Consider the following 24,851-nt stretch of genomic DNA (forward strand, 5'->3'; position numbering starts at 1 on the left):
TTATTTTTAGCACTTATGCTATTAAATTTCCGCAGATTTTGCAATTATTTTTGTATATACATATCTACATATACATTAGGGTGCATCACTCTCCATACGAAAAAACGGTACTAGTTCTCCGTCGGAATTATAAAATTTGTTATATTTTACGACTTGCATCAAAATATTTCGGAAAAAAGTGATCTTAACCGATTTTAAAATACCTACTAAATCATTTTTTTTTTTAATAAAATTAGTTTTTAAAAATATTTTTTTTCCAAAAAATCACCTCAGAAGAGAGAAGAGTTAAACTTGAAAAATCTGCAAAAAAACTAAAAATTTTTAAAATTTTGACACAAAATAATACGATTTTTGGAGATATTTTTAAATCGGCTCAGTTCACATAAATCTTAATATGTCTCTGAAATATTTTTGCGTAGATATCAAAATATAATAAATTTTAGAATTCCAGTAGAAAAACCGCATTTTTTTTTTTTTGTTGGGCACCCTAATATATACGTATTATGTACATATATCCTCATCGGAAATTTTTCAGTCATATCTGATTTTCATCACAGATTTGACAGGCGGTGGCTAATGCTGTTGTTGTTTAAATGCACAACGTACAACTATTTGTGAAAATACTTGTGCGCAAATTTACTTTTCCAAATGGCTCTNGATATGATTTTCATCACAGATTTGACAGGCGGTGGCTAATGTTGTTGTTGTTGTTGTTTAAATGCACAACGTACAACTAACTATTTGTGAAAATACTTGTGCGCAAATTTACTTTTCCAAATGGCTCTCAATTCGTGGAAACAGCACATAGTAAACGTGCAACATTTTCAATGAAATTCGCGTTTGGTGTACTTGAAAATGATGGAATATGAAAACTGGCGAAGGTTAAAATACTGCCACTGATCCGATTTAAATCGAATTCGCTTTATATATTCGTTTCACCTCAAAAAGTATAAATATAAAATATGGCAGAAATTGATTGCAGTAAAAGCCGATCATTCATACATACCTAATTGGTGTTGAAAGCTCAAATTACCTCGAATTTTGTTTAAAATCTTATGTAGCTGATGGGTAAGAAGAAATGAGGTATTTATTTTCTCTGACTTTTGGGAGCAAACAGTAAACTTTAAACGAGTTGCTTGAAAAATCTGGTTTTTTGGGTTGTGAAAATCTTTGATTAAATGCGATATGTGTGTACTTTGGGTACATCAGTGTCAAGTTCGGATAAATTCGAGCTTAATCTGTTACAATAGCCATACCGTAATAGGTAGTGTAGGTAACACTGATCTATCGGGGTAGCTAAAGCACTTCCTCTGCGACAATTACCTATGCTGGGGATGACGGTGGCAAAAAATTCTGTTCTACAAATCATCGAAAATTGAAAGGGTCTCTTTGAAGGCTAACGACACAAAAGCAAATAAACCGCAGCTTTCTTTCATTCTAAGCATCGTCGAAAATCTTAGAAGGGGCGACCTGCAGCATTGGAGAAGTATTTACTCTAGTGTCTGCGTGGCAGCTAGCGTTTGTACTAGCCACACTATCTGCCATCAAATGACGATGCTCCAATGCAAATGAAGATTGTGGCTTGAGGCTCACTCATGAAGGTCTAATCTGTCACAAATTTTTATATAAATTTTTTGTGCTTAAAAAAAGTTGTGACGCGCGCTTTTTCACTTTTTTCCATTTGAAATTTGTGCTAAATACTTTTAACAAAATTTGACTCACAATCCGTGATCTGGAAAACATGTCTGACTATAGCAAGTGCAACAGAAAGTTCCAGACAAAAATGCATAAAAATCTTCATAGTGAGCTCTGGCTGCTTGCAGTTGTGTGTATGTCTGTTCCTGAAAGCTATAAAAATTGCAAAATAACGTTTAAATAACATTGACAAATTTTTTGTTCCTGATGAAAATCGATAACAAATTGTATTTCACAACAAACCAAACTTCTACAGTTCGTACATTCGTTATTGCATAAGTTTCAGTTGGAATTTTCTTTTTTAATATATTTGTTTGTCTCAACGTTAAACATCAACAATCAATTTGCTTTGTGTCTGGCTTTTGCGCACTACTTTGCTTATTTATGTAGATTATTACAATTTTTTCTTTTTCATAACTTTGCCTGCCAGTGGCCTTTTAAAATATTTGTTTATCTAAACTCTGTGACTGTTCATTTAAAGAATTTTGCGATCTAACAAAATGATATTTGTCATCAACAACATTATCGCCTTCATAATCGGCAAAAACAACTAACAGCCTGTCTATGCATTAGGCTGCCAGTTCGCTTGTCTGAAAAGCCCAACGTTTGTGTGTAAATTTAAACCCAGTAAGGAAATTGAAGCACGTTATAATGCCTTACTAGCCTTACTCTTAACCCTGCGGTCCTTACCACTTCTCTGCCGCATTTTCCTTATTTTAACAAAAGCATGGCCACCTAATGGAAGTTGGAATTTCGGGTGTATATTTGTTGTCAGAAACATTTCCAAGCCTGCTCTACCAAACAGTAAAGTACGTAAAATGTAGAGCAAACGCTGGAGGTACATAGTTCGGCGGTACATTATTTTACCACTTACTTAGTAAGTCGCAACCGGTGGTGTTCATTTTTAGCCATAGTAAGAATTTTTGTACAAAAAGCTGAAGGAAAACATAGCTTACCTCGTAAGCTGCTTACCTACATATTTTCCAACTGGGAAGCTGAATGTCTAAGAATAATGAGAATAATAATAGCGGCGGCGCACTTTGTCCATTGACATAAATAGCATTTGGATATGTAGGTTAGTGTTTTTATTTGTATAGATATGTATGCTAAAAAGTATGTACGAATACACACTATAACATACAAGCAATATCATTGAAATGGCTGGCGACGTTCACTGGCACTGTATTTAATTATTGAGTAATAAATTCGTTGGAGAGCATCATGCAAAACGCCTATATGGGCAAATCTCCGGAGCCGTGCGATTCAGCGGTAAAAAACGTAAATTTTTAAATTGAGCACACAAAAAAAAAAAATTATACATCAAATTGTTTGAAATCCAGTGAGGAAACAATAAATTCTTGTGTATTTAATTAGTCTCAAATACTGCAAGAGTTGTATTCCAAAACTCAAACTTAGCGATACTTCTAGAGGGCGTGGTTTTTGTCCGATTTCAAAAATTTTCAAGACAGTATTTAAGAAAGTCAGTCGTAATTTGGTAAAGATTGGTGAAGTGGTTTTTGAGATACAAATATTTGACAACGTATAGTATTAACCAAAATTTTACAGTTAGTCACCAAATACAATAAAAAACTTCTGAGCTCGTGGCAATTGTAAGGGGAAGTGAAAATTTTGCTTCATTTTTTACTAGGAGGTAAATATGTACAGTGGTCGAGTAAATTATTGCCGCACCACATTTTTGAGAATTTTTTAACGCCTATTAAACTTTATAAAATCCGAATTGCGCGAATTTCATTAATCTTGTGATCCGTATATCCGAATATTCTAACCAGTATTTGAAGAAATGTGAAAAGTTATTCGCACATTTACTGAGTCTATCGAATTGCAAAATAAATGAATAGAACACTTCATTAATACAAAAAAAAAAGTTTATTGTATTATTAATTTTTTTGAGTCAAATATGCGGATTCAATATTCGGATAGCTGATTATCAACACACTATACGCATAATCGGATATTCGAATTTTTATTCAATTATTCGAATAGTAAAAATTCTATAAGAACTCCCAGCCCTAATTAAAATTCTTCGGATTTTTTCGGACTTTTAAAATTAAAATATTCTTATTAAACATCTCTGATATATTCGGAAATTTCTTCTTGGACAATTTCGTTATTCTCAGAATTTTTGCAGATTTTCATGGACCATGGAAGTTTGTCCAATATTTTTTTTTTTAAATTTTGTGTATGATCTCATGTAGGTCATCCAGGATTTGAAGATTTTTTGAGCTTAACTAAAGAAACCGTTTTTGCTCACACTTGTCGTGTGATGTGATGGTAATATTGTAAGATTTTTTTTCTTATTTATGTATCCACTTAATTGAGCCAGGAGATACAAATTATACAAATCATACATATGCACATACATTCAGATTTAATTATTTTCAATAAATTTCTTTTTCCACTTTATGAAATGTGGCAACTTTGCAAAAATATATTTGGGATAAAATGTTGCTTACATGCTATGTTTTATTGTTAGAATTCAGCCAATCCATTAAACCATTGTAATTTTAAAACGGGTGAAACCTTGTTAAAATATGCCTTTTCATTCAAATTTTTTTTAAGGGTTTTTATGTGAAAGGATGGATAAGTTTTTTGTTTCTATTTTTTTTTTTTTGATAAATTTATGGCAACTCCATTAAAGCATTTATGGATTAAGTTTATTAAAATATTTTAATTTGGTAACCATATTGTACGGTTTTAAAAAAATACTAATTGAATCAATTCACCAATTACCCTAAAGGGTAAATTTGAATAACCTTTTTCTAACCATTTTTGAATATTGTGAGCTTATTTACCTTACTCACTTAATTCATTCTAACTTAATGAGGCTCGGCAATTCTATGAAAGCACGAAATGAATTATATCAAATATAAGAACAAGTTTTGAACACTCCTTTAAATTCATTTATGCTTCGGTGTTTTCTACACTTTATACGATAACCTGTGAGAATACTTTTAGTATCCTTTAAAAATGTTTACTTACCTATAATATATATAATATTTTATGAATAAAAATATAGTTTAATTTCTAGTAGGTACTTAAGCGCTTAGGTACACATAAATTTTGATTAAAATCTAAAAGTTCTAAAATTATTGTAAATATAAATAGATACGAGTGTTTATAAAATTAAATTACTTGTATGGTTTCAGTAAATAAATATATCAGTTTTGCGACTTAATATCCATACATACAAAGGTATTTCGTAATCTATCTTGATATTTGTTTGAGAAAATAAATTGCAGAGTTACATAAAATACACAAATCTACGAACTGTAATTGAATAAATACTGCGAAAACAACAATAACAAAAACATTAAATAAACATGCTAAATAACAACGAGAGCAAACAATTAAATTCAAACTGATGAAAACAAAAAAAAAATTCAGCATGCAATGGATTAGCAAGCAAGCAAAAGAAGGCGAGCAACTTTGTGGCTGAGAAACCGAAATTCAACAAAAAAAAAAAAACAAAAAACTACATATGTATAAAAATAAAACCGAAATTCCAAAGTTAATACCAAGTTGCATAAGCTCGCGGGCGGGCAACTGCATAACTACACATATTGGTATGTATGTATGGCATCAGGTATGTATGTATGTAAATTAGTAGTCAAAACTCGAGCATACTGATTGAGTCTGTTGGATGAGTGAATGAGTGAAATAGTGGCGGCCCGGCCGCTTTGAATCGCATGGATAACAAATTGCAGAGCAACAAGGCGAAGAATGTTTATAAATAAATGAAAATGGATTAATGAATAAGCTATGTAGATTAGCAGCAAGTACGTATAAATGCTGCAGAACGGGCAATGCATACAAGGGGCGCTGCAACTCAAATGTGAAATATTAAAATCAATCGAACGGAATTCTGAAAATCACAGCAAGTAAGCCGGAGCGGATGGCGAATTCCAAAAAAAAATAAAATGTTGTAATTGGAATGTAGTGGCTGGCGCAACAGCACAGCCGCCACAGCACAGTGGCGGTTTACCTAATACTTAATTACAATTCAGTAACAAAACAAAAAAAAAACAAAAAAATTTAAAACAAGGAGTTCAACAACAGAATAAAAAAGCGTAAAAGTTATAGTGCAAACAACGCCATTCACTCGCGCGGAAATGCAAAATTTTAATTCGAATAAGTGCGCGGCGACTGCATGCAATCCAATGCTAGAAGGGGAGGGTCTAATAAAATAAAATAAGAAAATATTTGTGGCTCTTGCTGAAGTTCTATGTATGCGCATTAGGGTGGTACAAAAAAAAAGCAAAGTCGGAATTTTAATACTCTCACCCCCTAAGATAGTTCTATACATAGAAAAATATACCACTGTGTTTTTTTACTTGAAATCGAAAAATATTTAGAGGTCTCTCGAAGCGCTCAAAATTTTCCTTATTCGTAGAAATAGTATAGGATTCTTGAAAGTCAATATTTTTCGATCGAAAAACTGTGTTTCTTGTCAGGAGACTTCCAATAATAATACCCAATTGTGATCCAAATGCAATGGGGCGACGCACAAAACATCATGAGTAGTTATAAAAAAGAATTCTAAAAAAATATTTCGATATTCTAATGGGAAGTCTCTTAAAGAGAAGCAGAGTTTTCCGTTCGAAAAATATTGCTTTTCAAGAATTCTGTATAATTTCTACGAAAACTTGTTTTTTCCTATATAAAATACGTGTCAAACTTTAAGCGCCTTGGGAGACTTCTAATAGTTTTTGGTGAAAAAAAAAAAAATATGGGTTTATTTTTTTTGATTTTACAACAATACTATGGTGTGACAGCAATAAAATTACTTGACTTTTTCGTATACGTTTTTGGACCACCCCAATGTGCATATGTACATTTGCAGAAGCATATTCGATATGAATTTGTGTTCTTAGTGTTTGTGATTTTACGTCAGTTGTTGATCTAAAAAAGCATTAAAAATTTTTTGAAGCTTTTTAAATAAAAAAGGTGTGTCGTCGCTGGTATTTTTAAGTGTCTCGAAATGCAGCGAAACACAAATAAAATTATGAAATTGTATATTGTTATTTTTAATTTTTGTTTACGAAGCTAGAAGGTATTTAAAATAATATCAAGGTGAAAAGCTTTTAAATTTGGCATCGTCGTAAAAATCTCAAAACTGCTTGTATATGGATATATGGCGTTGAAAAAAAGGAAAATAAATTTAAATGTTCAGAAAATAACCAAAATAAGATAGAAGACTATTGGAATAACAAATCTGTGGGATTTTATTAAAACAACCTAATTGACTGTAAGAGATTTGACTTTGAATTAAAAAATAATACAGTGGTCATAATAACTATTCGTATAGTGATTTATTTTGCAATATTTGCAATATTTTTCATACAAAATTTTGTGCTGTTAATTTTTTACGAAAATATTGTTCAATTCTAACAAAAACCATGTGAATAAAGTTTTTAAACTTTTTGCAAAACTTTAAAAAAATACAACAAATTTTCATAAAAATTTAAAAATTTTTATTCAGAATTATGAGAAAAAAAATGAGTATGCAGCTTTGTAGCTCATTTAATTTTAGCCGAATAAAGTACAAGGTTCAGATAAAGACTGCGGTTTATGTAGTATAAGTTCACAGGAGTGAATCACAATGTCTACTTGTTTAGCCTGAAAGGAGTGTATTCTACTTGTTCTTCTCTGGTTGTTTTATGGATAACTTATTGGTTTTTGTTCTTCTTCTCCTTCTTTGTCACTAAAACCCGTCTGCCTGTTTTGGCTGAGACAAAAAGAAGTAAATTTTACTCTCTCCTTTGCAAAGTAATATTGGCCTATACTATTCACCAATCCGAGTTCTAAGGCTCTCCAAAGTTGAATGGTAATTAACCTTGGCTAAAAACACTCAAGCAGCTTGACTTCTAGAACTTTGGTAGGTGTAGAAGGATGAAAAATAACTTAAGAATTTTTACAGGAATCCTGACAGGAAACTGCAGGCTGAACTATCACCTGACTAAACTGGGAATTTACTCGCATGAGCGATGCAGATTTTGCAGGACGGAAAACGAGACTGCTCAGCACATGTTAGAACAATGTCCTGCACTGATGCACAAACGCAAAAGGCACCTGGGTGAACATTTGATAACCAAAGGTGAAGTGAAATCCGTAGATTTAGGTTCCATACTAAAGTTTTCTCCGTTACTGGATTAATAGACACACTATATTCCATGAAGTGGGCACAATAGATCTTAAGGATGCAGTGCTTTACCCAACAATAAAAATAATAATAATACAAGATTCCATGAACGGCGCTCCAGCTATGAAGTATCTCGGAACAGGCTAAATTTTTTGTTTGTGGCCAGCCTGTAATAATAGATCTGAGTTCCTTCCCATCTGATTAATGGATGAAATAAGAAACCTTAAGCTATTTTGGCACAAATTTCCATTTTCAATAAACGCCCGACTCCCTGAGGTAGAAATTCTACGGTAGAAGCGTAATCGGTAGGCAACCTTACCTTGGACGGCAATCGTTCTTTTTTACACGTACCAATTGCTCTGAGGCTCACACCAAACACTGATGCGGTGTTCATTACGTTCTATAAAAATCGTATTTATAACAACGTTAAGGGCCCTCTGTAGTGCTGATAAATGCGGTCCTATGAACTTTGCCTAGCTTTACATACATGCCTATACTGGTTCTCTAAAGCTGTCCACTATACCAGAGAGCCGCAACATAAGATTGGATGTAACGCTTCTGCGTACATCTAAATTACAATGTTTGGCTTAAGACCAAAATTTGGATGTGTGAATGTACACCGAAGCTGAAGAGACAAGCTAAGTTTTTCGACGAGTTTGGATAAAGCGTAAATTTATATAAAACTGCGTGATTTTAAAAATATATATATATTCATTGCCTACAAAAAAAAAAATAATAATTAAATATGTGTTTGCGTTACATACAAATACACTTCAACTAAAAATCGAACGAAACAGGTGAAACGTTAAAAAAATAATATAATTATAAAAATCCACTCGATTATTATATTTAGATAAAAATCAAACAAATACGACTGCTTTAAAAAAATATTCTTTTTGTTTGCTTTGTACAGCTGCTAAGCGCATTGTGCTAAAAACAACAATAAAAAAACTGCTATGCATACAAAGAAATCAGCCAGGCATCTTTTGTGCAACAATTACAAATGCTATTTTTATTATTAAAAAAGAAACAACGAAATAATCAAGCATTTGCATAACATTTATATTTGCTTAAAAAAATGCATTTATATGCGCACTAGCGTGTAAATACGGGTAAATAGCATTAAAATATTTTATATTTTTTATATTGAACTAAGTATTGCTGTTTGTTTGTTTTTGTTTTTATACGTACGATCGGTCAATCAGGATAGAGGCCTCCTGCTCTTTAAACCTGTAAAAGGTTACAACAATAAATGTTTTATTTAAAAGTATGTTGGTACGTTGCGTAAAATTTTATATGCATATTTTTGTTTTATTTTTTTGCAAATGTTTCTCTTTAAACTAAAAAAAGCGTTTTATACAAATTATTTACTTTTGCGCATTTATTTATTTATTTGGTGGGTAAATGTTGTTGCTGTTTCTATATATATTTTCTTTCTTTTTTTGTTGTTTTTGGGATGATTGCGATGGCTGTGGCGATGCATAAATTACATTGTAGTGGTTGTGGTGGGCTTATCACGCTTTTTTTCTACTATACATCAGTTATTGTGATAAAAAAAAAATTTTGTCAAAAGAAAGAAAAATTAAAAAAAAGTAAATTCCAAAATTTTGGGTTCATTTGGGTTTGTGATTGTCTGCTTTATCCCGTTGAATATGAATTATGAAAAATTTCGGTGGAAATTCGATGCTTTGAACCAATATATTTCGATTTAAACTTAATCCATATGTTTCCAATATCGTGCAGTAAAACAAATTTACAGTATACGTAACGTAACAATCAAAGTAAATTGATGATATTTTATATATAGTTGAAAACTCAAAGGTTATCGCCAAAAATGTGGTGTTTCATTGTTAACAGTAAGGGATATGTGTCTTTTGTTTATTTTGTGCTCTACCAGCAAATTGATTACACATTTCATTTGTGTTATAACAGAAATGTTACATGGAATGTATGTATATGTATATCAAAAATATTTTTAATAATAATAATTAAAAGCTTTAATCTTCTGGAAGCCAAATAAATATAAATAATTATTAAGTATTAAAAACTTTATAATCAGTCCTATACCAACTTTTGACTCTGAAAAAAGGAACTGTAGCAAAAAAAGTGTGCGTATTGGTCACACTACAGAAGGGAAACCTCTTTCCATCTATTTCAAGTTCGTTTCCTATTTAAGACATCAGTATTAATCTTAAGTTTAGCCTTAGTCTTAGTCGGCGGCCGCTGTGGTGTGGTGGTTGGAAGTGCGTACTATCATTCCGCAGAGCCTGGGATTGAGCCCAGGTTGCGACTAACATTAAGAACCAAATAAATGATAAGCTACGTCCAAATTCTATTAAAAAAAAATGTTTGGAATTTTAAACTTTTGCCATTTTTCGACACTTCAATCGTTTTTTTTTTCAAAAACTGAACGTGCTAGAAAAATTGTTTAAAAGCACTTTAAATCAGCACCAAAAATCTATTTGAAAACATTTTTTAAATTTTTAATTTTCGCCATTTTTTGACACTTCAATAGAAAAACGGGACGTGCTAGAAAAATGTTGTAACTGCACTTCAAATCAGCATCAAAAAAGCTATAAGATAAGGTTTTTATCGCAGCTGAGCTAAAGGACACAGAATTTAATTTAAAATTTTTTAGGTAGTCATAAATAAAAAACTTGAATTTTTTATTCGCTTGGGAAAGCAGCAAATTTTTAAGCCAAACTCTTAATTTTTCCTATTCACATAAGTAAGTATTTAATGGCATATTACGAAATTTACCTACTTTAAATCTCCAAGGAATTAATTTTCATTAATAATAATATTTAAAGAGCGCCAAGTAATATTAAAAATCACATTTAGCTTTCAATCAATTCACTCATTTGTACGAGTGTGACATTAAATCGTCATGCTACGAGGCGAAATCATCCAATCAATTTAATAACTATAATAATAAAAATTAAATTTGCTAAAGTGCGTACACCTGCCGATGCTTGTAAATTTTTCTGTCGCCAGATTAAAATTGCATGCATACTCGCTCACAACCATGTTGCATACCACTGAAGATGGAATGCATTATTTTTTTAATTAACCTCGCATTTGTTATTCATGTTGTCAGTCGCGTACATTTGTATGTGTCCTTACACACCTGATGGCCGCGACGACGACCGCATTTGCTTCTGATCTCGGATAATTCATTGCACACATATGTATGTATGTATGTATGTATGTATGTACATATCTAGGTATTCTTTGCATTGTTCAATTTGTATACTCTCCACAAAAGCACTCCATTTTCAATTTGGTCGCATTTTGTCACACAATTTTATTATACTTTTATTATAGTTTATGGTTTCAGTGACGCGCGTATTTGCGCGCACCGCTCACACACAAAGGCACGCACAAGGGCATAGATCGACGAGTGAGTGCGAGGCTGAGTGTTTGCGTGCGGGGGGTTGCCTTTTGTATTTATTGTAGTTGGTACAGCTGTATATTCATTAAATATTAATTAATCCGTTGTTTTACAATGGTATTGAGTATTTTACGGCTGTGTTGCACTATTATGCAGATATGTGTAAATACTTATGAGCATAGTTCTAAATTTGCACTGAAAAAAGTTTATAATTTTTTTTTTTAAGAGTGAGCAAAAGCACACTTCTAGTTTTTTCCTTAGGTGCAGCCCATTTGATAACGGTACCAATATTGAACAGAAATAATTGATGAATCAAGTAGAAGGCTATAATTCGAAGTCCTTAAAAAAATTTGGAGTTGACTATATCCGGGTTCATCACAAACCCCCCTTGCAATTCCCACGCTGCTATGACTGGACTCAAAGAAGTGTCCCGTCTTTAGAGAGCTTAACGGTCTTTACGTATGTATCAAAGATGGAATACGCGGTTGGTATAAGAGTTTTCATTAGGAAATAAACCTAAAGCTATCCTTTCGCCTACCATACAATGCAAGCGTTTTCTAGGCCCACACCGTTGAAATTAAGGAGGAAGTAAGGTACATAAAAGAGAACGCAGATGAATATCTTCTCAACAAGCCATGCGGCTATTCAGGCACTCTATTCTATCGCTGTTAGATGTCAACTAGTGGATGACTGTAGGAGAAAGCTGGCCTCGATTTCTGATCACTACGAAACTACCCACGCGTAGTACTTGGACACGTAGATGTCGCTCTAGGATGTAGATGAAGGGCTGCTTTGGCGAAATTTATCATTCGAAGGTTAGACAGTGTTGGAACCTTGCGGACTTATCCGGCAATTTTGGGTTTCCTATGACCCACCAGCGCTTTATTGGGAATGAGCAAAGAAAATACCTGCTTACGGTAGTCTGTACAGGGCACTGATCCATTGGGGCATATGCCCAGAGGATTGGCTTGCCCGGCAATAGGTTCTGTCGCTGATGCGAGGACCCGAACTCACAGAAAACATCTGGGCAATTTCTGTGCGAAAGCCCAGCCTTCGAAAGGATGAGGTAAAAGACACTCGGCAAACCATTCATGCAGAATATTTCAGAGTGCAGCCGTCTCTCTCGGTATGACGAACTAAACATTCATCAAATCCGAAATAGAAGAGCCTGCTAATTGCTTGTCACTAGAGTGAAAATCTAATTAAACCAGCCAAACAACTTACTGCGCGTTGGTCTGGCATATCTATATGTAATTCAAGCTTTCCGCTTTTAGCTGTAGTCGGCATTGGAGTAACTTTTGGATTTTCCAACTATAAATGGAAATTTTTCAGGCTCCACAGCTGCCACTATTCACACAAAGTGGAGATTAAACAGACAGATTTGGGCTATTAGATCACGCCAACTTAGACCATAGCGCCGAAGTCACCTACTGAAGAGACGTAGAATTTGACACCCTTTAAGGCAACGAAGATAAGCTGGCTTACTGACTTCCATATTGCTGCAATGTTTCTTTCAGCCTGAAGTTTAGGCAAAGGTGGTAAGCATTAGGGATCTCAATATTTGCCTTTGTTGTAGCCCTTCAAGTGGAATTCAAAGCCCGCAGGCCGGCAACTACTAAGTCGGTATTACAAGTAAGTTGTAAGGTAATGTCGAAAATTTTTTATACAAAACATCGTCACTATTTACTTAGCCTCAGAGCATACTGTTCTTTCAAGAAATATGGAGCGGATGAGCGCAGAAAGAAACGGTCCGTTTCAATTGTTGGTGAATAGATTTCAGGCATACAGACCTCTTTGAAATTTCTGATCCCACAAGTTGAGGAAAAGGACAGACTAGATAGATAACAGGGTATCATATCAAACATAAATCTTTTTACCGGAATACAGGGACAGTGGGAAGAGGTAGAATCTATTTTAAGTACCTTCTGAGAAAATATCTCACACCACGAAGAAAGCGCACCATGAGGCATAGTCCCATTGTCCCTCCAATCTCTTTGGATTAGTCATTAAAAATCTTCCTTAATAGGCTTGCGAAACTTTAACTTAAAGTCGGAATGGAGGAAATAACATGGAGTAAAATAATATAGAATTTTGCCTCGGCCTGGCATGGTTTTTGCAGCTAAGTATTTTTAAAAACTCTGTTGTTGTGAGTTTTGAGCACTCTTTCCATTGCGTGTGCTTTTTTTGCCGCATTTTTATTTTTCATTGCATGGCCACGCTATTTATGGCTCACCGTTGGCCTATTTCGTCATTTCAGTGGTCTCGTTCATCTATAGTATTTGTGTATCTTTCTTATACATACTGTCCGCGTGGTCAATTTGTCTTCCGTTGCATTGACGCATATCTTTTCAGTTTTTTCTTGCTCTTTTCTCAATGCTGATTGTATTGCAACACTTGTGATAGGTTTTTCGCCATTTGCTATCCTTGTGCCACTGTGCTATTCGCGGCCAATGCACGTCCCCGGCGTGTATGCTACGACAATAACGCAAAATTTCAATGGAAATTTTTTCGCGTCTAACAAAATCATTCATTATGAGCGCCATTGCTATTGACCAAATATGCCACAGAAAAAAAAGCAAGCAACATTTCAGATATTTGATAAAAAAAGGCAAAAAAGCACAAATCATAGAAAAAATGTATAATTTTCCAGAAAAATGAGCAAATTGTGGCTTGCATTGAAAATTTCTGGCGAACTTGTCACCTTGAAATTATCAAAATTTCTTCTTCGCCGCCATGCAATCACCCCAAACGGCTTGCACGAATCCACCAATAGATTCTGGAAAGTTTTTCCAGTCTCCTGAATGCAATTAAAATTCGCAATATTAAATTTTTCGCTCATTCACAATCTCATTCTCATCTACATTTCTACTTGCACGCCAAAGTGCATTGCAAGTGCTTTTGACTTTGTATGTACGAGATTAATGCTGCTGGCAGTGAACCCAGTAAGAAAATTCGAAGATCGATCTCGGCCGGTTCGAATATGCCCATCAAGAACTCCCTATCTTAGAATTTTGTTCAAAAACACCCTATCTCAACTTAAAATATATTGACTATACGTTGATATAATTATTAAAAGGAAACCTAAAATTGAAAGGATTGGGACGTGAAAAGGAATTTTATGATACCAATTTTTGTTTTTGAGAATCAAAAGAAAACATGTCGGTGAATAATAAATTTAAATTTAAAGTTGTGATAGTTTTTCATAATAGATTTTATAATTTAAATAAAAAGATGCACTTCTGCACTGCACTTGCTAAAATAAAATGCTCGAAATTTTTACGCCAAGCTATCAACTGCCACCATATACATACTCACACACACAAATTGGGAATACATTTTAATTTCATAGATATATATACATATGTATGTATGCATGTATGAATGCGGATGTGTGCTGGCGACTGCTATGTTCTAGCTCTGGTTGAGAGCAGTTCCGGTGAGGCAAGCTGCATGCCAACCAGAGATCTGCAATGAGTACTACTGAAATTGGTATCCATAAGTCATGAATCATGAGCCATGACAATTGCTGCAAATGCGAACTCAACCCATTTACATTTTACATTTCTTTTTGCTATCATCCTTTCGCTCTGGTATGTATCTATTTATTTTGTTGTTAGATTCTATAATTCGAAGCACAACACAGCAGCACTAAGAAGATTGACTTTATTTAAGTTATTCCTCTGAATTCTTAGTGCTTGTTAGTGCTTTGCCTCAATTCGGTAAAACACAATTTATTTATTGGCACAAGGAGAGAACTGAGCACTATACCAGTTCATATATGAAAAGAACTTACACTTTATTCATACTTTTCCTATGTATGTAAAGTGTCTTAGTGGAAATGAGTAAATATTCTACATCGTCTCAACAAATTACTTAAAAAAAACGAACAATTGCAGATCTCTAATGCTAACGCAATGGCAAATTATTTTCCGTGGCGCGCAGTAAACTTTTGTTTTCATCTACTTTCTGTTTGCTGCTCTGTATTAGTTTTCTTTCATTGAGGTAGGTCAGTTGAAATGTGCTGTGTGTGTGTGAAAAGGACAAAAAAACAGTAGCAATTTTTTGTTTTCCATTTAATTAATTATTTTTCTTTGGCTTTACTTTGCGTTGGAGCGCGATTGAGTTGGACTAAGCTCTGCGTGAATACAGATTAAAGCAACACCAAACAAAGGTTAGTAATTAATTAGCGTTGATTAAAATTGAGCTTTGAACCAATATGAGTTCAGCAACTAAAATGTTTTTATTCAAATTTTTTAATTCAATGCCGAGTTTTCGAATACTAATTTTAGAAAGTGTGAGAAGCTCGGGGTAACAGAAAAATGTTTAGCCAAATTAAGATTCTACGTTGTTGTGACACATCTTTTTTTTATTTGGCACTACAACCGTTTGTCGATTTGGGCCGAGAACAAAAAACATCGCCAGTTGCCTCTCCCAATTGTGGAAAGGTCCTTCTGCACTTGGTGCCTCCATTGCGTTCGTGGGCGCCCTTGCTTTCGTTGTCCATCCGTGGGAGCGTAGTCGAAGGATCACCGGAGCGTCATCATCGATGCGTTCAACATGCCCAAGCCAGTTCAATCGTTGTATTTTTATGCGTTCAACTATATCCATGTCGTTAAAAAGCTCGTACAGTTCGTGATTCCATCTTCTTTGGTACTCATCGCCCACGCGAACGGGGCCATATATGTATCTTGCGAAGAATAGTTCTCTCGAAAGCCCTCAAAGCCGTTTCATCTCGAGCGATGGCTGTGTGTCAATACGCGAAGACTTTTTATGTGTTGCCAGCGTTGAGAACATCTGTTATCAGATTTCCATATTCATCTCTACAGGCACCAGCCCCGGTCTTGGAACCGTTTGATTGCTGCCTTGTTTCTCATACAGTTTTCGAGCCGCATGTTGTGATATACATATGCTCTTAATTAAAATGGTAAGCGAATATCTAGATATTAATTTACGCCCGCTCGTGGGGCGAAGCGTCTCAAGGGTACACTTCATCAAGAAACCTAAACCTTCACTAATTTTAGAGTGCCCAGACGTTGAGCTTGTTACCAATTCAGTTTCTCTGATTTCCAACCTTGCTTTCTCTCCTTAAGGCCTCCCGCATGGTTTGAGTTCTTCCTGCAATGTCAAGTGGCATTATGTTCAACATGGCATTAAGTGGGGGTGGTTCGAAATGCTGCAAAGTAGCTTTCTCCAGTGAATTCCACCAAACAAGAACATTTTACAACCGACAGCCTTATTAGATATTTTGTGCAATAGACCCCAAGCTTTACCAATAGCTCCTCTGATTCAATATTAGACCACTGATGCCTCCGTTATTATTTCCGCAATATTTAGAATGACGCCCAGGTAAGTATTGGATGCTGACAAAAAGCTGTAGCAAACACTTTTTTGTACCGAGGGAAAGAGATACGTTTGGGATCTTTTGATATCAGGTATACAAAACCAGCTCTGTTTTTAAGTGCTAATGACGAGGCAGGCACCTAATGAAACTGGAACTCATTAGATCATTCCACCCCATGTCTAGGAGATCCTGTTTATATATGTATATATATTTAAGTTAGCGGACTGGATATTTAGCAAAAGGTGGCGCGGTCTTCAAACCAGGGTCTACAGTGACTTTCAGCTGAACTCTGTTGCAAAATTAACTAAGCCTGCAATCATATGGCGACCCGGAAATTGTGGTGTTCAAGGAGACGAACAAGCAATCAGAAGGCCAAGTATAACAGGCACTTTTAGGTACATTATGAGAAAGGTGTTTCATGAAAACGCCAGAATTCTAATCGAAAAAAAGGAAAAGGGTATTATGACACCTTGTAGCACTGTTTACGGCACACAATCCAAGGCGCAAACATACGGTTTCCTTAGGTACATATCGTCGACGACGAAATTTGCAAAATATTCTTGCAAGTACAAGTACCCTTCTAGCTGTTCGGTGCACATATCTGGCCCAGACGTATTAACTAAGATTGAATAATCTCCATTTTCTTTACCTCAACAAATTACTCAGATTCATGAAATAATCTAGAAAATGTGCAGAGGAGTAATGACTCCCACCTTCTGTGAATTCGCCACAACAGCTATGGTGGCGAATTATCTACATAGACTTCAGTGAGTGCCTCTGCTTCAATGATATACTTAGGTAAGTAAATCTGCATACATACAAACTAAATTTAAACAAATCTCAAGAAAGAAAGGCGGTCGAGTGGTTAGGTGATGATAGAAAAAATATTGAAAGAAGTGTAAGTGTAAGACTTATCAGTCACTGTGAAGATAAGGGTGCTGGCGCCTAGTTAAGAGCTTGCAGAAATATACCCTGCAGTTAAAACCCAAATCAGTCAGTAAAAATACCAGTATATTAACTGGTACGACGGTAAAGCGGTGGCCTGCAAGTTTGATAATGCGATTAGTTACAACCGCCTTTCAATTGTCAAAGCCAAATCTAAAAAAAAGTTAGACGTTTTCCTCCAAATGTTGCCTATGGCGTCGAAAGAAAAGTACCACTTCTGGTTCCGAGATCACAGGATCGAATACGCTTGGTGGTGGTCAAATTATGTAAATGAATGTTATGTATTTAATATATATTATAGAATATTATTTAAATTTTATAAATTTGATTTTATTTGGAACAAAACCTAAATAGTTAATTAAAAAATTAATAAATAAAAAAAAACAACATTTTTGTGTAAAACAATGAATTTTAAAAATACAATTAAAAAACATGAAATGAAAAAAAATATATTAAAAAAGTGATTTAAAAAAAATGCGCTATCCCGTCAATTGGTATGATGCTACTAATATTTCTACTAGTAGGTACTAATGCATAGCCGGACAATTGATATTTCGTAGGACATCGCCATGCAAAAAATCCCAAGTGCTACCTTGGAAAGAGCATGGAACGCGAACTGGTTGAGCTGAACACCTAACTGGAAGTATTCAAGTTCACAACTAGTATCTAGCTTTTCCTGCAGGGTATTTAGTCCTACCAGTGAATGTGAATGTATGTATATGTTGTGCAGTGTGAATGTCTGCATGAACTGTGAAAGGTGTTAACAGATGTTCACCGAATACTTGTCGCAAATCTGCTTACGAAAAAAAAACCAATGTGTCATAAAAGTACACATTAGCACGTGAGAATGTCTTTAAACATTTTTGTATGTAAACGTAGATGAGAACACCATATACATGTGTATGTATGTATATATATATATGTATATATAGTACATTTGGTTACCCAAGTAGCATTTTCAATCATAAACCACTCGAAATCAAATTCTTTTCTTGCGCGCCTAATAGCGAAATATCTATCTGGGGCAAGAAACTATCTATCGCTTTTTACGGGTTTTTCAACGCAGCCAAGCACTATTCTTCTAGACGACACACAATTGATGCGTGTATTTTATAAATCAAACAATTTTCAAAATTTCAGCTGGCTAGAAATTTTTCGATAATCGAGTTAGCGAGTGAATGTTTATGTATCTTGGCACTCACTTACAGTGGTGTTATATCACCAACAACATAGAAATGAGGTTAAAAATGGTGCCAAATGTCGTTGCATCAATTGTCGATTTAAGAGTGTTTGAAGGAGCACAGCTGCACAAGCTGAGATACACATGAACATATGAACTTACGATAATTTAGGTACATACGTATGTGCATTAGAGTGCATCACTCCCTATAAAAAAAAAATAAAATTGGTATTATTTTCTTTCGGAATTATGAAATTTAGACTTTCGCATTAATAATTCCGAAAAATAATAAGAATTACGTGAGCTGGTTTGATTTCAAACTAGCTCCAAAAAAGCATTATTTTGGTTCCGTTGATGATGTTCAATGCTCTTCTATCACATGTGGTTATTTTATAGATTTTTTTTTATTTTTAACTAATTGTATTTATTAAAACTCGATTTGTGGAGGTCTTTTCAGATCGGTGCAGCTCACCTAAATCTTAATATTTTTTGCGGAAGTTTTTAAATATAACAAATTTTTGGTGAGGCACTCTAATGTACCTACATGTTAGAGTAAAGTCCAAAGGACGCCTAAGCTCAAGCCAACAATTTGTAGCAGGTGTTGGTAGCTGGCGATCACTGGCGAGGACTGCAGCCAAAACACAGATACAGACAGAAACATAAAAGCTGGTATGCTCATTGGTGCTGGCACTCTGTTGGTGGAAGTCACAAGACTGTTGAGGCTGTGGCTGACGTTCAGGTTGAGGTCATTTGGCTTGTGGCTTTGTCGCTAACATTTGTCGTCTTCGTCAATGTCGATGCGGCTCAGAATAAGGGAGATACATATGCAGTGTCTACCTTCAGATACATATGTACATATGTATATATGTATAGTATATTTGTATTTTAGTAGACACAGCAGTCGTTCAAAAAAAAAAAAAAAACAAAATTAAACAAAGCATGGGTGTGCGCGCAATTACTGAAGGACCTTTTTCACCGAGTAGAGAGCAAGAAGGAAAACGTAAAACGCCCAAGCTACACTAATTCACATACAATTTCAGCCGAAATCTTACAATGAGATTACATTAGTATGCAAGCGCTCCACAAATGCGATGTGTTTGTGTGTGAATTTTCATATAAAGTACAGGCATAGAAATTGAAATACTGTCGCAAAGAAATTTTTTAAAGAATGTGTATCCGTGTGCACATGATAAGGGTGCAGTATACTTAGGGGTATGCTGGCAAAAAAGAATTTCTTGAATGGATTTGCTATTCTGCATGAGAAAACAATTTGCAAGGCAAAGAGTTGAAACAAACCCAGAAAAGGTAAAAAAAAACATACGAGATCGCAAAGAAAATTTTGCTGGAGTTTGTAAATGTGCATGAATACTTTAACTTTAAATAGTTGAAGAAGTCTGATGAGGAGATGCTGTGATCTCCGAAATAGCAGCTTTAACATCTACCAAAATATAATTTGTGATTTTTTTCTATAAAATTTTCATGGAAAACGGCCTCAAGCTCAATAAAATTGTTGTATATAAAACATAAATACAAACAAAAAAAAAAAAAAACAGTTAAAACATAAAAAGTAAAAGTAATAAAAATTATTACATAAGTCGGTGCAAAATACGCTATAATGAAATGGATAAAATCAAATGAAATGAAATAAATAAATTTATAAAATAAAATTCAATAATGCTTTTAAGGTAATATAAAAATCAAAAAAAAATTATAAAAAATAAATGTGAAAATTCTATAAAATTAACAAATTTCTTTTTTAATAAATTAAATAAACAAAATAAAATACAAAAATGCTATAAAGTAAAGCTAATACAAAAATTAGAAAGAAATGAGGTAACAAGAAACAAAATCAGAAACGTTATAAAATTAACAAAATAAAAAATAAAATAAAAAGCTTTAAAGCTTATATTAAAATAAAAAACATAAAAAATATTAAATAAATCAAATAAATCTTTAAAAGAATGCACAAAAATTCTATAAAAAAAATAAAATAAAAATATATAAAATAAATTAACACAACGAAATGCAAAAAAGGCAAAAAATATATAAAACGAAATAAAATAAAAATAAATAAGCAAATTAAAATGCAAAATACTGCAAAACAAATCAAATGCGAAAATTTTTGTTAAATAAACCAAAAAAATAATTAAATAAGTAAACAAAATATATTAGCACATAAATAAAATACTATTAATAAAACAAAATAAAATGAAATTAATAAACAAATAAGCAAAATAAAATGCAAAAATACTATAAAGCTAATATAAAAAGAAGAATTAAATTAATTTAAAAAAATTTACGCAAAATATTCTGAAAAAATTAACAAACATGATTTTAAATAAATATATCAAATAAGTTAACACAAGATAAACGCTATAAAATGAACACAACAAAATAAAACAAATAAGTAAACCCAATAAAATGAAAAAATCCTCTAAAGCTAAAGGAAAGAGTAGAAAAAAAATTAACTCATTAAAAAAGGTTTAACCCAATCAATTCCATAAAATTAACAAAAATTAATTTAAATAAATGTATAAAATAAATACAAAAGTAGGTGAAACAAATTTATTAATCAAAAAGTTAAAATATGAAAGAAAAATGAAAAGAAAATTAAAGAGAAAAGCCTAATTTTTTGCTTACTCTAATTTCTCATAAAAGCAAAAATAAATAAATCATTTGCGAACAAACAAAAACTTTTGCTGTTTAAAAAAAGTAAATATAAAAAAAAAACCCCTAGACCATTGAGCCGCCTATCAAAATGCGAGCGATTGCTGCTTATCTGCGCAAAAGTAGTTGGCCACCAGCTAACGCAGCGCGTACCAAAGACAAATATATAAATACAAATACAAAGCACGAAAATTAACGACTAAACATTAATCGCAAGAGCAACTTGCATACTAAATTAGTTTTTTCGAAACCAGTTCGATTCAAAATATGCAAACAGATTTAATTCATTGACTGAATTTCGTAAACTAGTATGCATGCACTGTTGCTCGACGATTGTGTCGCACGCTTTGCCTTACCCACTTTTGCTTGTTAACTTTTTGTTTTTGGGAAAAAATTGCTTGAATTGCCATTTGGTCTTCTTTGTATTTCAGTTTTGATACAAATTCTCGCTTGATATGGTATGCCAAAAAGCGTGCTCGTTCAAGTTGGGGATGTAGCTCAGATGGTAGAGCGCTCGCTTAGCATGTGAGAGGTACGGGGATCGATGCCCCGCATCTCCATGAGATTTTTTTTTTACTCAAAAGTATGTATTATTTTAAATTTTATAGTTTTTAAAATAAGGACTAGCTGTGTTGGGAGCAGCAGTGGCCTGTTTTTTTTTTTCAAAAAAAAGAGGTCCAGCCAAAAAATATAAACCAAAATACTAGAATATAAAAAAAGTACTGATATTTCTTAGTATAAATAAGAGTTATTTTCAGATCTTGAAATCAAAAAGACAGAGAAAAAATATGAGCAACTTTTTTTTTAATTCTACAAGAAATCTATTTCACTGAAGTATAAAGTATTTTTTTCGCAAGACTCCGTTTCTTTTTAGCTCATTTTTTTCTCTTTTTATTTTTTGGGATTTGATAATGAAATGAAAAATTTGTAAACTTTCGTGTATTTTTGGGACTTTTCAAACATTTTGCGCGATTGAGAATTTTTTTCTGAACATCTTGGGATTTTTTTATTTTAATTTCTCGCACCTTTTTGGGATATTTATGAAATTTTTTTGAAGTTTTAAGTCTTTGTTTTTTTTAGGTTAATATTTACATTTTTGGACTGCAGGAAAAAAGAAAAATATATAATTAGGTACTGACAGATTTTTGCCTAAAAAAATAAAATGCAAAAAATAATCGAAATTAATAATTAATTAATCTTTATTTTGCTTTTGACATTGGTAATGTTATGAAATGCTTTGTTAGATTTCGGGTTTTTCCCGAGATATATCCGGAATTTTTCGCGATTTTTTCGGACTATTCAACTATATTTCATGTATTCTTTGTCTAATACTTTTCGAGATCGTTTTTGGACTTTTCAGTGAGTTTCTGGTCTTACCAGGGTGTCGGCAACATTTGTGACTGGTTTCAAGATTTTTCATAATTTTCTGGCTCAAAAGTATATAAAATTTTAATTTTAATTTTTTGAATGCTAGAAATAGAACTACCTAGCGGGGGTTTTATTCTAAGAAAAAATAAAAGCCAAAAATAATTGGCAAAAAAGGATACAAAAAAATCAAATTCCCGAAAAAATCACTAAAAGCCGTAGAAAATCTTGAAAGGTTGTGAAAAATATCAAAAATCACCAAGCATTTCGTTACTTATATTTTTGCAATCTAAAAGAAATAGCAAAATTTTCGATTACTTTTCTTTTCCTGAACCAAGTATATAGAAAACTACCAAATAACTTAGTACCTTAGTATTTAGCACTCTTGGTAACTTAGCTGTTTAGTATTTAAGCTTACTCAAAATTTTGCTATTATACAGTCAAGTGTAAGTCAAGTTTGTTTTAAAATTGAGCGCGAATATTGAATATCGAATCCAGTATCGCCAATAGAATACCACTAAATACACCTAATAAATTTCTTACAAACTCTGCTAAAATTTCCTTCAAAAAAAGCTAAATTACTTAAGCCCTTTCTACAATAAGCGAACGCTTTGCACGAGCTTAACAAAAGTATGTTATTGCGCTTGTTAATAGGTACTCAATGCCTTCGGTTAACTATAATTCAGTTCACTTTCCAAGTGGATTACAATGTGGTTTGCTAGAAACTCTCGTAAACCTGCCAAACTTCATGTTGCAACAGCATATTTGCATTTAACATTAACTTGTAAATACATACATTATTTACACGGGTGTGCACATTTTAGATAAAGTTTATACAAACGAACATACATATCTAACCTTATATACTTTTGTATATACCTACTATTTATGTGAGACGTGAGCTTCACAAAACCACATTGGCCAATGTTGAATTGGTTGTGTTCGTTTGTAGTGTATTGATTGCAATTGAGGGAGCACTTGTGCTCGCATAAAATATTTGCACCTACATACATACATAGATGCATATGCTAGATTAAAAAATTTGAATTGGACAAGAGTGCATTCCTTTTAACTGTGCCTTCATAAGTATGTATGTAGGTATGCATGAATGCACTTATTAGATAGGATATTTTGTTATTCAAATTACTGAAATGCAAACTTTGTGCGGACTTTTGGCAATTATTATCCTGATTATCTGACATTTAAGTAATTTCAGTAGCATCTATAAAAAATTAAAGGTAAAAAAGGTAACCCATTTGGTTCACCAAAAATTCTTTCCAAATAGCCAAAGAAAATACAAAGTTACCAGAAACTTCCTACAGGCTCAGTTATCGGTAAAGAGTAAATTTTGAAGAGAAGAAATTTTTCTCAATCGTGCGAATTTCACAAGGAAAATATAGACTTTTACTTAGTCTTGGCCCCAACTTGTCTCTTCGTCATTGTCGCCAAGCTCAACCAACGGGAGGCTCAAAAAGTGTGCCACTCTGACTAGGTTGAACCAAAGGGAGAGGAGCGTTAGTTGAGCAAGCATACGAAAATATGTGAGTTTATGATTTATTTTGGAACGAATTTCCGTCATCCCTTGTCAAGTTTGGTTTGCAGACACACCGGTTTCGGCGTTCTGCCATCTTCAGTGTAATTTTTCATGTGAGTTTATCCTGCACAGGTAAGAGTTTTACTTGCTGCAGTACCCAGAGCGGAGTTGTTCCAGGGTGGTGCGAGTCTCTCGGGTCAGACGAAGCTCTGCCTGCGTTTCTAGCCTGTCAGTACGCGGGCGAGTCAAGTAGTTGTTTTATGAACCTGTGGACGTGGTCCGTTTATTCATAGAGATTTCTTCTGACGTACCTTGTCGAGGGCTCTGCCGCAAGCAAACATCTGTTCGGGTGTCCACGTCTGTGGAACTCTACTAGGAACTGCATGTGGTTCTCGACGGAGAGCATTTGGGCCTACTCATGCAAGAGGTGTTCTGGCGACATTAGAAGGCATCCCGTGACAGTACAGAATTCGGTGTTTGGAAGGCGTCTAGCTTCATCCAATTCGTCCTGCTAGTCCCTGGCGAACACACGGGCGCTGCATAGTTTGGCCATTGCCTTGCAAGATTGCCAAC

General features: G+C 33.7%; 1 protein-coding gene and 1 non-coding gene across 3 annotated transcripts in view; one reads left to right on the forward strand and one right to left on the reverse strand.

Moving 5' to 3' along the window:
- Positions 1-24,851, reverse strand: part of dnc (phosphodiesterase dunce) — a 189,635-nt gene that overhangs the window by 35,900 nt on the left and 128,884 nt on the right. For both annotated transcript variants that reach the window (XM_017611149.1, XM_017611150.1), the window contains one exon: positions 9,047-9,085. In XM_017611149.1, the coding sequence (XP_017466638.1) occupies positions 9,047-9,085 (39 nt within the window). The remainder of the gene's footprint in view (positions 1-9,046; positions 9,086-24,851) is intronic.
- Positions 21,867-21,939, forward strand: TRNAA-AGC (transfer RNA alanine (anticodon AGC)). Its single transcript has one exon. It is a non-coding gene; the product is annotated as a tRNA-Ala (tRNA).

The sequence above is a fragment of the Rhagoletis zephyria genome, unplaced genomic scaffold (assembly GCF_001687245.7).
Source record: "Rhagoletis zephyria isolate East Lansing unplaced genomic scaffold, Rhagoletis_zephyria_1.1 Rzeph_scaffold_00375, whole genome shotgun sequence".
In the NCBI taxonomy this organism is placed as follows: Eukaryota; Metazoa; Arthropoda; class Insecta; order Diptera; family Tephritidae; genus Rhagoletis; species Rhagoletis zephyria.